The sequence below is a fragment of the Pantherophis guttatus genome, chromosome 13 (genome assembly GCF_059756535.1).
Source record: "Pantherophis guttatus breed Tessera chromosome 13, ASM5975653v1, whole genome shotgun sequence".
Lineage (NCBI taxonomy): Eukaryota > Metazoa > Chordata > Lepidosauria > Squamata > Colubridae > Pantherophis > Pantherophis guttatus.
The window spans coordinates 21,984,621-21,997,500 of NC_142075.1; the positions used below are offsets into that span (position 1 = coordinate 21,984,621).

General features: G+C 45.9%; 1 protein-coding gene across 1 annotated transcript in view; it reads left to right on the forward strand.

Annotated features, from left to right (window-relative positions):
* The first annotated feature begins 620 nt into the window (after window positions 1-620).
* Window positions 621-12,880, forward strand: part of ULK3 (unc-51 like kinase 3) — a 19,537-nt gene continuing 7,277 nt past the window's right edge. Inside the window, exons 1-10 of the mRNA XM_060689469.2 lie at window positions 621-871; window positions 2,715-2,855; window positions 3,209-3,329; window positions 3,626-3,730; window positions 4,426-4,569; window positions 5,897-5,979; window positions 6,923-7,078; window positions 8,380-8,485; window positions 8,948-8,988; window positions 10,218-10,320. Coding sequence (XP_060545452.2) covers window positions 770-871; window positions 2,715-2,855; window positions 3,209-3,329; window positions 3,626-3,730; window positions 4,426-4,569; window positions 5,897-5,979; window positions 6,923-7,078; window positions 8,380-8,485; window positions 8,948-8,988; window positions 10,218-10,320 — 1,102 coding nt within the window. The 5' untranslated portion in view covers window positions 621-769. The remainder of the gene's footprint in view (window positions 872-2,714; window positions 2,856-3,208; window positions 3,330-3,625; window positions 3,731-4,425; window positions 4,570-5,896; window positions 5,980-6,922; window positions 7,079-8,379; window positions 8,486-8,947; window positions 8,989-10,217; window positions 10,321-12,880) is intronic.

Below are 12,880 nucleotides of genomic sequence, written 5' to 3' on the forward strand. Positions count from 1 at the left end.
GGTGGAACTACAACTCACTGTCTCCTGGTCATTGGCCCAAAAACTCATCCAGCTGGCTGTCAAGCTTAAGGTGGAACTACAACTCACTGTCTCCTGGTCATTGGCCCAAAAACTCATCCAGCTGGCTGTCAAGCTTAAGGTGGAACTACAACTCACTGTCTCCCGGTCATTGGAGCATAGTCACCCAGCTAAGGTGGAACTACAACTCGCAGTCTCCATGTCATTGGCCCAAAAACTCATCCAGCTGGCTGTCAAGCTTAAGGTGGAACTACAACTCACTGTCTCCTGGTCATTGGCCCAAAAACTCATCCAGCTGGCTGTCATGCTTTTAAGGTGGAACTACAACTCACCGTCACCTGGTCATTGGCCCATAGTCACCCAGCTGGCTTTTGAAGCCAAGGCAAGACTCACCATCTCACAGTCGCCCAACCAAGGGGAACTAGAACTCACCTTCTCCTGGCTTCTAACCTGATGCCTTTACTACTGGACCAAAACCTGCGTTAAGGGGCTTCCCGTCTATCTTTACCCCGGACCAAGACCCCCACCTCCCCACCCACCCCCAGGAATTTCCTCCCAACCCCCCACCCCCGGGGGAAAACCTGCAGCGCATCGTTGCAGCGGCGCCCAGCTGCCAAGCCGGTTGCGCGCAAAGGCTGCGCTTCTCGGCTTGCTTTGCCAAGCAGGAAGCGGAGCAGGAGGAGCCTCGGCCGCCTCCGCCTCTGCCTCTGCTTCCAAGCGGGGACCCGGAGGAGCCTTGCCCGGCCCGGAGATGGCCGGGGCCGGCTGGGCACCTCCGCAGCTGGAAGATTTCTTGCTAACCGAGCGGCTGGGCAGCGGCACCTACGCCACTGTCTTCAAAGCCTACAGGAAGGTAACGCGGGGTTGGCACGGAGGAGTATCTCTCGGAGCAGCTGCCCTTGCCCTGGCCTGCTCGGTCCGGCCGGTTGGTTGGTCGGGCTGCCAAAGGTAGAGCCTCCCCTGCGCGAGGAAGTCTACCTGGAAGGGTCTATCTGCGCGCAGTTCCTTGGTGCCGGGTTGGGTTGAGTTGGGTTGAGTTGAGTTGGGTTGGGTTGGGTTGGGGACGCGCGTGCAAAAAAGGAGGGGGAGCCAGCCGGACAGGAGTCTTGGGATGATTGACACACACTGACTCACACACACACACACACACACACACACCTACTATGGGGTTTCCTAATGGTTGTGGTCTTGGGACCCTTTCCCACTTTGGAAAAATTAGGGTGGATTTCCTCCCTACCACCACCACTCCTTCTCCTTCCAAAAGAGTTTTGGGGTGCAGGGATTATCTGTGGAATGGATGGGGTTTAAAAATGTATTCAAATCATTGTTTTTTACTTTTATTCTTATATGTGCTTGACAAATCAATAAATACTGTTTGCAATACTTTAAAACATGAAAGTGGAGGCATCCTGTAAGAATCCTGATGGATGGGGCAAAAATGACCCGAAAGCAATGATGTATTTAAGATGGATGGGAGATTTTGCATGAAAAACAAACCTCCCCATATTTGGTTAGCACAGTAAAAAATAATAATACGAGGAATGATACGGTGTTTTATTTATTCAGTGTATTTATTTATTATGGTTTTCTTCCCACCCATCTCCCCTACAAGTATTTTGTATTCGGATCCATTTCATGTATTCATAATCATGTTTATACGTATATATGCTTGATAAATAAATAAAATAAATAAATAAAATAAAAAGTACCCAGGGTTAAAAAAAAAACATTCTTAAATACTAAAAAGTAGAAAATAGAAAACAATTAGCCCCTTTTAATAATTTAAACAATACAGCCAAAAGACGAACAGAGGTAGATGCAAGCATTTCGTATTGATTCATCAGTACTTACATTACAATAACTTGGTTAAAATCAGCCTCAAATATAAGATCTATTAGATCTATTTTAACCATGTTATTGTAATGTAGGTACTGATGAGTCAGTACAAAATGCTTGCATCTACCTCTGTTCGTCTTTTGGCTGTATTGTTTAAAATATAAAATATTCAAGATTGAAAAACATTCTAAAAAGCTAAACAATATAAAATATGCAAGGTTAAAAAACATTTTAAAAAGCTAAACGATATAAAATACCCAGTTAAAAAAAGATTTTAAAAAGCTAAACAATATAAAATACCCAGTTAAAAAAAGATTTTAAAAAGCTAAACGATATAAAATACCCAAAGTTAAAAAAACATTTTAAAAAGCTAAAAGATATAAAATACCCAATTTAAAAAAACATTTTAAAAAGCTAAACGATATAAAATACCCAAAGTTAAAAAAACATTTTAAAAAGCTAAAAGATATAAAATACCCAAAGTTAAAAAAAACATTTTAAAAAGCTAAAAGATATAAAATACCCAGTTAAAAAAAAACATTTTAAAAAGCTAAACGATATAAAATACCCAAAGTTAAAAAAACATTTTAAAAAGCTAAAAGATATAAAATACCGAACGTTAAAAAACATTTTTAAAAGCTACAAAAAATATAAAATATCCAAGATTAAAAAACATTTTTAAAAGGTATATTTTATACCTTTTAAAAAACCTTTATACCATATTTAAAAGGTATATATATATACACATACACATACATACATACCCAAGGTTAATTTTTTTTTAAAAAAAAAAAGCTAAAAAATATAAAATAAAAACCTTACTAGAAAATTCCGAACTCTTTTCCTTTCTCTCTTGTTAGAAGAACACCCGGGAAGTGGTAGCCATCAAATGCGTGAGTAAGAAAAATCTGAACAAGGCCTCTGTCGAAAACCTGCTGACCGAAATTGAGATCCTGAAGACCGTCCGGCACCCTCATATTGTGGAGTTAAAGGACTTCCAGGTGCAAAGAAAAGAGGGGGAGGGGTTGAGGTGTGAGTACTGGTCTTAAGTTCCTTTGTCCAGTACTGTTTTAACTTGGAACAGTCGCTCAACAAATGATTGTAAGTCAAGGACTACCTGCAAAGGAGCTGCAGCCATTTCTTTGACCAAGCTACTTAGAGTACCACATCCTAAGATTGACGGTGCAATTCTGCACACATTTATTCAGCAATAACTCCTACTGGGCTAGGTATTGGCTCCATAAGGACTAGAAACTTGGGGGGGGAAAAGTGGTTGGCTCGATGCAAACGGGAAAGTAGAAGTGCTTCTGATCAACCTGATGGAGGTTTTTTTTTTCTCTCTCTCTTCTTTTAGTGGGACAAGGAATACATCTACTTAATCATGGAATATTGTGCTGGAGGTGATCTGTCCCGTTTCATTCGTAGCCGGAGGATTCTTCCAGAAAAGGCTGCTTGTATATTTCTACAACAACTGGGTGAGGAATAAGGAGAGAAACTTGTGGACTTCAACTCCCAGAATTCTCCAGCCAGCTATGTCTAGGGAATTCTGGGAGTTGAAGTCCACAAATCTTAACAGTTGCTAAAGTTGAATATTCCTGGTTTAGAGCAGTGTTTCTTTAAGAGGGTTGAACTTCAACTTGCAGGCTGGGGAATTCTGGGAGTTGAAGTTCACCCTTCTGAAAGTCGCTGAGATTGAGAAACGCTGGTTTAGGGATCTAGTCCTCAAGAATATGGACTGTTTCTGAGTGCATTTTCCTTTTTTTCAAAGCAGCTTGTGCCTTGAAGTTCCTTCACGATAAGAATATCTCCCATCTGGACCTCAAACCCCAAAATATCCTACTGAGTTCCTTGGAGAAACCTCATCTCAAGCTGGCAGGTATGGAAAGGACCGGAACGTCAGGCTAAGGTTGGCTGGGCTCAATTAAATTCCCTTCATGTCAGAGGTGGGTTTCAGCAGATTCTGACCAGTTCTGGAGAACCGGTAGTGGAAATTTTGAGTAGTTTGGAGAACCGGTAGTAAAAATTCTGACTGGCCCTGCCCCCATCTATTCTCTGCCTCCCAAGTCTCAGCTGATCGGGAGAAAATGGGGATTTTGCAGTATCCTTCCTCTGCCACGCCCACCCGCAGAACCGGTAGTAAAAAAATTTGAATTCCACCACTGTCATAATCCCTTGTGGGGTGGAGTCTGGGCAACCGAATGGAGCTAGCAGAATGTTTTACTGGCCAGATGCCTTTCCTGTCACCAGTGTGGAGCTATATTCAGCAGATATATTCTCATCCTGCCCAGAGAGAGAAATATGTGCCTCTAACTAGGATCGAACTCACAACCTCCTGATTGTGAGGCGAGAGCTCCATCTCTACCGCACCTTATGTCAGCCGTAAATACGAGGAGCAATCCTAAAGCACTTTTCGGAGGGCCCCCCCAAATAATTGGTAAATGAATGGTTGTAATGATTAGGGTTGCAAAACCCTAATCCTAACCCTAACCTATACATCATGATTTCCCCGGGATACAGGGATGAATTCCTCCTGTGAAGGTTTTGAATCAAGGCTCCCTCTTTTCCCCCTAGATTTTGGGTTTGCACAGCACATGTCCCCCAGAGATGAGAAGCACGTGCTGAGAGGGTCTCCACTTTACATGGCGCCCGAAATGGTGTGCAGTCGGCAATACGATGCTCGGGTAGATTTGTGGTCAGTGGGCGTGATCCTCTACGGTAAGATGAGATGAGATGAGATCACCTGTATTGTCACTTTTTTTCTGTAAACATACTAGTACACATTAAAAAATGAAATTCTGATGCCCGCTCTGAAATATATATATACATCCATAGAGACACACCCATACACCCGTACACATACATTTCTCTGTCTGTCTGTCTGTCTATCTACACACCCACACATATACCGTGTTTCCCCAAAAATAAACCAACCCCAAAATTATTTAACCGCATGTGCAGCTGGTCCCCGCCATTTTCTCTGGTTAGGGTTAGGGAGACGGAGCTGGAAATCAGGTAAGACAAGAGGAGCCCCGTCTTGCTCCAAGCGCTCCAAAATAATAAGACCTCCCTAAAAATAAGGCCAAGCGCTAATTTCGGGGTTCAAAAAAATAGAAGACAGGGTTTTTTATCGGGGAAACACGGTATACACATACACACACATGGATGGATGGATAGATAGATAGATAGATAGATAGATAGATAGATAGATAGACAGATAGACAGATAGATAGACAGATAGACAGATAGACAGACAGACAGACAGACAGACAGACAGATAGACAGACAGACGTCTAAGACAGACAGACGGACATGTACATACAGTAGTGGCCAAAATTGGGGAAACCTTTTGGGAAAAGTGTATTTTCTAAAACTAGCTAATAACACCAATTTTTTGAGGGGGAGTAGTACCATAAAATTATATATCAATGGAAAGATCATTTAATCAAGAATGTAAAGCCATCACTTTTATGAAGGATTTACTATTAGAATAGCAGTTACAGTATAAAGAAGAAAAGTAAAACACGTAGAAAAAACGAGATATACAAAAATGATCCCCATGTCAGTGAATCCTTAGCTGGGTAACCTTTAGCATGAATGACGCCCTTACAAGGTCTTCCCATGGAGTGAACCAAGTCTTTGAGTTCTGCAGCTGTTATCATACACACACACACACACACACACCAGTGGTGGGTTGCCCTCGGTTCGGACCGAATCTATAGAACCGGTAGTAAAACTAGCAGGAGGCTCCGCCCACTGACCCTGACGTCATTAGAAGCGATCTGCGCATGCTCCGATTGCGACCCGGTAGTAAAAGTAAGTAGAACCCACCTCTGAAACACACAAACACACATATATATGCGAACACACACACACACAGACATCTCAGTGGTCTAGGTTGATGTCTTTTGAAATTCTTTCCGGGTCAAGAGATTTGAAAGCCGCGATTGTGGCGTCCTTCTCTGCAGCTTCCTCGGGATTCTGTCCTACATTTTGCAAGACATCCGATCCTTAACTAGGTTAACTGTTTTATTTCCCCTTCTAGAGGCCCTCTTTGGCCGACCTCCTTTCGCCTCCAAATCTTTTGCTGAGCTGGAGGAGAAGATCCGCAGCAGCCAACCTGTTGAGGTAACCCTGGAAGGCCACAGGTGGGGGTTGCCTTGGTTAGTTGTGATGTGAGTTTTACAGCATGCCCCCGTCGGAGTCTGAATCCGAGGGGGAAGACGAGCAGCTGACAGAGAGCGAGAGAGTGGCTCCATTGGCTGTGGAGGAAACTGGGGAAGGGCAAAGTCAGGCTGGGCAGAGCAGGGGGGAGGTAGAACAACGGAGAGGGGCGTTCAGATGAAGACCGAGGCCCACCCCCTCCTCATCCTAGGCAACGCAGGGAGGAACGGAGAAGAGAGCAACGTGGGTTGCATGGCTAAGAGGGAAGGAAAGGACCCCGATTCCCTTCACAAGGCACACCTGGGGATGGAGTTTAAAGGAGAGGCAAACGGGAGTGCTGGTTGTCGGGAACAAACACTGAGTTCATCTGGTGCTTTATTTCAGTTCCTGGCATCCTCCCAACTGGTTTGATTTATTGCCGTGCTTCTTCACTTCTGGAACTCCGTATCTTGCTTGCCCTGCCGGATTAGTTACCTTACCTTAGCCTTGCTGGATTTATAGTTGGAAGTTTTCTGTTTATAACGCCTGGATTGGAGTATTTTCAGCCAACGGCTGTTCCAGTTTTGTGGGAGAGTTTTTCTCCAGACCGGAGAGTAAACGGGACATTGGGGGCAAAGTTGGAGCTAATAAAGGGACTCATACTTATTCTCTGGCTGTGTTGCCTTTGTGCCACGCCCCCGGCCATCACAAGGGTTTTTTTTTTCAAGCTGCTTTTAATTCCCTTTTCCTTCTTTCATGCGTTTTTCTGAGAAGGGATCCGTAGGTTTCCCCAGATTGTGCAAGGGATCCATAGCACGAGCCTGTGTCCCCACCGCTGGGCTTCTCTTTGGAGTGATTGAAAAGTTCCCTGATCTGGAGTGGGGTACCTTTAAGCCTTCACCTGCTTCTCCCACCTTTCCCTGCACAGCTTCCCAGCTGCCCCCGCCTCTCCCCGGAATGCCGGGATCTCCTGCAGCGTCTTCTGCAAAGAGACCCCCAGCAGCGCATCTCCTTCCAGGCGTTCTTCGCGCACCCCTTTGTGGACATGGAACACATGCCCAGCGCGGAAAGTTTGGGGAAAGCAGTGAGTATCAGCAAACGGGAGAGAGAGGGAGAGGGAGAGAGAATAAACGAGGGAGGGAGGGAGGGAGGGAGGGGAAGGAAGGGGAAGGAAGGAAGGAAGGAAGGCAGAGATGACAGGAAGGTAGGAAGAAAGGAAGAGGGAGGAAGGAAGAGGGAGGAAGAAAGGAAGGAAGACATGATAGGGAGGGAGGGAGGAAGGTAAGAAAGGAAGAGGGAGGAAGGAAGGAAGAGGGAGGGTGAGCAAAGGGAAGAAAGAAATAAAGGGAGGGAGGGAGGGAGGGAGGAAAGAAAGAAGACAGGGATGATAGGAAGGTAGGAAGAAAGGAAGAGGGAGGGAGGAAGAGGGAGGAAGGAAGGAAGACATGATAGGAAGGTAGAAAGGAAGAGGGAGGGTAGGGGAAGGAGGTAAGAAAGGAAGAGGGAGGAAGGAGGGAGGGAGGAAGGAAGGAAGGAAAGGAAGAAAGGAAGAGGGAGGAAGGAAGAGGGAGGGAAAGGTAGGAAGGAAGACAGATGATAGGAAGGTAGGAAGGAAGAGGGAGGGAGGGAGGGAAGGAAGGAAGGTAGGAAGAAAGGAAGAGGAAGGGATGAAGAGGGAGGAAGGAAGGAAGAGGAAGGAAGGAAGGAAGGAAGACATGATAGGAAGGTAGGACGGAAGAGGGAGGGTGGGGGAGGGAGGTAAGAAAGGAAGAGGGAGGAAGGAAGGAAGAGGGAGGGTGGGCGAAGGGAAGGAAGAAATGAAGGGAGGGAAGAAGGAAGGAAAGAAGACAGAGATGATAGGAAGGAAGGAAGGTAAGAAAGGAAGAGGGAGGAAAGAAGAGGGAGGGAGGGAGAAGGTAGGAAGGAAGACAGATGATAGGAAGGTAGGAAGGAAGGGAGGAAGAGGAAGGGAGGAAGGAAGGAGAGGTTTTGTAGTTCAGCATTGGCAGAGAACTTACTATTACAGTAGAATCTACTTGATCTCTATTTGCTAGATCCCCCTAGGTAGATCAGACCAAATCCACTCCGCAGGAAAAACCAAAACTATTTTTTATTAAAGTGGCTCTAATAACAGACTCTTGCAAGTCGGATTATAAATCCATAAATATACAAATAATTATGTTCCTCCTCCTCTTCCTCACAGTTAATTGAATTTCAGAGGTACATCTTTGAGCCACCTCCAAATGTTATCTGGCTGGTGGATTCTGGGAGTTGAAGTCCACAGTTCTTAAAGTTGCTAAGGTTGGGCAACCCTGCTTCCGAGGACGGACTCCCTCGGCCCGGAGTCTCTCCTCTTTAACATCTTCTTATGTTGCTTCATTACAGACCCAACTTGTCATGGAGGCCGTCAAGAAGGACCAAGAAGGTGACATGGCCACCGCCCTGTCACTCTACTCCAAAGCTCTGGAGTACTTTGTTCCTGCCTTACGCTGTGAGTAGCCCAGTTGCCCTTTGCTTTTCCCTTCCTTCTTTCCTCTAGAGCAGGAGTCAGCAACCTGAGGCTCTGGAGCCGCATGTGGCTCTTTCACCCCTCTGCTGCGGCTCCCTGTCACTCAAAATATGCGTCACAACCGCCAATGTGCGACACCCACCAGCACACGATTTATTGAGCTTTTCAACGCCCGGTAGGTCAACCATGGATAAATCCAAGAAAAGAAAAGTTTCAGAAGAAAACAGAACGTTTAATTCAAATACATATGCTAGTTTTGTGGCCGCTCAAGAAATAGTCAGGCACGGGAAGGGTTTTGTGGCTCCCGGTGTTTTCTTTTCTGTGGGAAACGGGTCCAAATGGCTCTTTGGGCATTCAAATTATGACAGTCTCCATTGATTTTGCCTTTGTGTCTAACACGCAGCCTTGCCCTGCTCACTTCCTCGTCTCTCTTGTTGCCTTCAGATGAACGGGACGCTCAGCGGAAGGAAGCCATCCGAGCCAAGGTTAGTCAATTGTCCACTTTTCAACTGACCCGATCAGAGGTGGGATTGAAAAATTTTAGCAACCGGTTCTCTGCCCCATTGCTGGGGGGGCGTGGCCTACTCATCCGCCTGCACCATGGCAGCGGGGGTGTTTTTGCCCTTCCCAGGCTCCGGAGGCTTTTCTCGAGTCTCTGGGAGGACAAAAACGGCCTCCCCTGGGCTCCGGAGGCTAGAAACAGGTCCGTTTTCAGACTTCTTGTACTTCTAGTAAGCCCATTTTTTGCCCTTCCCAGGCTCTAGAGGCTTTCCTTGAGCCTCCGGGAGGGTGAAAATTGCCTCCCCAGGGCTCTGGAGGCCCTCTGGACTCTGGAAATGTGCCCGTTTCCGGACTTCCGGTAGGCCCATTTTTTGCTCTCCCCAGGCTCCGGAGGTTTTCCTCAAGCCTCTGGGAGGGTGAAAATGGCCTCCCCCAGGCTCTGGAGGCCATCCAGAGGCCAGAAACAGGCCCATTTTTGGACTTCCGTTACTTCCAGTAGACCCATTTTTCCCCCTTCAAGAGCCTCCACGCGGGCCCTGCACTTACCTCGCATCCAAAATAGGTTGCGTGGAGACTCCTGGGAGGGGAGGAGTGAGGTCAGCCAGTCCTTGCAACTACTGGTTTGGTGAACCAGATTAAAATTAACATCCGGTTCACCCGAACCGGTCTAAACCGGTTGAATCCCACCCCTGGACCCGATGGCTAATTTTTCAAGCAAGCTTTTGGGGTAGGTGAAAATGCTCCTTTGCAAGCCGGATTAGACACGGATCTCTGCCTTAGGCAGGGGAGATAGATGGGACCCACTGATATTTTTTACTCTGACTCTTGAGAAGTCACGTTTCAAAAGGCTTGAAAGCAAGCTAAGAAGTATGGCCGGCAAAATACATTTTGGTGCTAGGCAACTCCTAATCAATATGAGCTAATTTGCGATCTTGGTAGGTACACCAATATTCATTAGTTCCGGTTTTTTTGAAATGCATATTCTGTCCAGGGGTGAAATCCAGCAGGTTCTGACAGGTTCGGAAGAACCGGTAGCGGAAATTTTGAGTAGTTCGGAGAACCGGCATATACCACTTCTGGCTTGCCCCAGAGTGGGGAGGGAATGGGGATTTTGCAGTGTCCTTCCCCTCGAGTGAGGTGGGAATGGAGATTTTGCAGTGGGTCAGAACAGCCCGATGTTTCGTCTTTATGTCCTGTTTCTCTTCTTGCCCAGGTGAGCGATTACATCTCCCGTGCAGAGCAGCTCAAGGCGCTGGTGGCATCGGACAACAAAGCCCTTTTGCAAAAAGGCTGCCCCGGACGGGACATTTTAAAAGGTAAATTTCTAAGGGAAGGAAGCTGAACGAGGTAGCATCATCAAACCCTTGCTCGAAACAGTGTCTTGTTGGTAAGATCCAGCGCTGGGGAACTCTGGGAGTTGAAGTTTACAAGTCTTAATGTCGGCTGGGGAATTTTGGCCGTTGAAGTCCACCTGTCTTAAAGTTGGCTGGGGAATTTTGGGAGTTGAAATTCACAAGTCTTAACATCGGTTGAGGAATTTTGGGAGTTGAAATTCACAAGTCTTAACGTCGGCTGGGGAATTTGGGGAGTTGAAGTCCACCTGTCTTAAAGTTGGCTGGAGAATTCTGGGAGTTGAAATTCACAAGTCTTAACATCGGCTGAGGAATTTTGGGAGTTGAAATTCACAAGTCTTAACGTCGGCTGGGGAATTTGGGGAGTTGAAGTCCACCTGTCTTAAAGTTGGCTGGGGAATTCTGGGAGTTGAAATTCACAAGTCTTAACGTCGGCTGGGGAATTTGGGGAGTTGAAGTCCACCTGTCTTAAAGTTGGCTGGGGAATTCTGGAGTTGAAATTCACAAGTCTTAACATCGGCTGAGGAATTTTGGGAGTTGAAATTCACAAGTCTTAACGTCGGCTGGGGAATTTGGGGAGTTGAAGTCCACCTGTCTTAAAGTTGGCTGGGGAATTCTGGAGTTGAAATTCACAAGTCTTAACATCGGCTGAGGAATTTTGGGAGTTGAAATTCACAAGTCTTAACGTCGGCTGGGGAATTTGGGGAGTTGAAGTCCACCTGTCTTAAAGTTGGCTGGGGAATTTTGGGAGTTGAAATTCACAAGTCTTAACATCGGTTGAGGAATTTTGGGAGTTGAAGTCCACCTGTCTTAAAGTTGGCTGGAGAATTCTGGAGTTGAAATTCACAAGTCTTAACATCGGCTGAGGAATTTTGGGAGTTGAAATTCACAAGTCTTAACGTCGGCTGGGGAATTTGGGGAGTTGAAGTCCACCTGTCTTAAAGTTGGCTGGGGAATTCTGGGAGTTGAAATTCACAAGTCTTAACGTCAGCTGGGGAATTTGGGGAGTTGAAATTCACAAGTCTTAACGTCGGCTGGGGAATTTGGGGAGTTGAAGTTCACCTGTCTTAAAGTTGGCTGTGGAATTCTGGGAGTTGAAGTCCACCTGTCTTAAAGTTGGCTGGGGAATTCTGGAGTTGAAATTCACAAGTCTTAACATCGGCTGAGGAATTTTGGGAGTTGAAATTCACAAGTCTTAACGTCGGCTGGGGAATTTGGGGAGTTGAAGTCCACCTGTCTTAAAGTTGGCTGGGGAATTTTGGGAGTTGAAATTCACAAGTCTTAACATCGGTTGAGGAATTTTGGGAGTTGAAGTCCACCTGTCTTAAAGTTGGCTGGAGAATTCTGGAGTTGAAATTCACAAGTCTTAACATTGGCTGAGGAATTTTGGGAGTTGAAATTCACAAGTCTTAACGTCGGCTGGGGAATTTGGGGAGTTGAAGTCCACCTGTCTTAAAGTTGGTTGGAGAATTCTGGAGTTGAAATTCACAAGTCTTAACATCGGCTGGGGAATTTGGGGAGTTGAAATTCACAAGTCTTAACATCGGCTGGGGAATTTGGGGAGTTGAAGTCCACCTGTCTTAAAGTTGGTTGGAGAATTCTGGAGTTGAAATTCACAAGTCTTAACATCGGCTGGGGAATTTGGGGAGTTGAAATTCACAAGTCTTAACGTCGGCTGGGGAATTTGGGGAGTTGAAGTCCACCTGTCTTAAAGTTGGTTGGAGAATTCTGGAGTTGAAATTCACAAGTCTTAACATTGGCTGAGGAATTTTGGGAGTTGAAATTCACAAGTCTTAACGTCGGCTGGGGAATTTGGGGAGTTGAAGTCCACCTGTCTTAAAGTTGGTTGGAGAATTCTGGAGTTGAAATTCACAAGTCTTAACATCGGCTGGGGAATTTGGGGAGTTGAAGTCCACCTGTCTTAAAGTTGGCTGGGGAATTCTGGGGGTTGAAATTCACAAGTCTTAATGTTGGCTGGGGAATTGTGGGAGTTGAAATTCACAAGTCTTAACGTCGGCTGGGGAATTTGGGGAGTTGAAGTCCACCTGTCTTAAAGTTGGCTGGGGAATTTTGGGAGTTGAAGTCCACCTCTCTTAAAGTTGGCTGGGGAATTCTGGGAGTTGAAGTCCACCTCTCTTAAAATGGCCCATAAGGATCTGTTGAAAGATGATGCTCATCCTGCAAGAATGTTGAGGACCACCAGAGGGCACTCTTCCACAGCCTCCCTTTCTCCAAAATCAAGCTATTTCCCCTGAGCTCTGTTTACTATTTTGGGACAGAGCTGGCAAAAGGAATAGCATGTTGTGCTTGCTGACGTTGTTGTAGATTTGCAAGATAGACAATCAATTTCTGGGGAGGGTTGCAGTTAGCCCAAGAAATTTTTCTTTGGCAAAAAAAAGGTTGCAAAATCAAGCATGGACTACCTGTATACGAAAAACAGCCCCTAATCTCTTCCCACGCAAATCTCTGGCAACTTTATCTTACGTTGATTTGGTTCTTTGGTTAGAATGCAGCACTGCAGGCT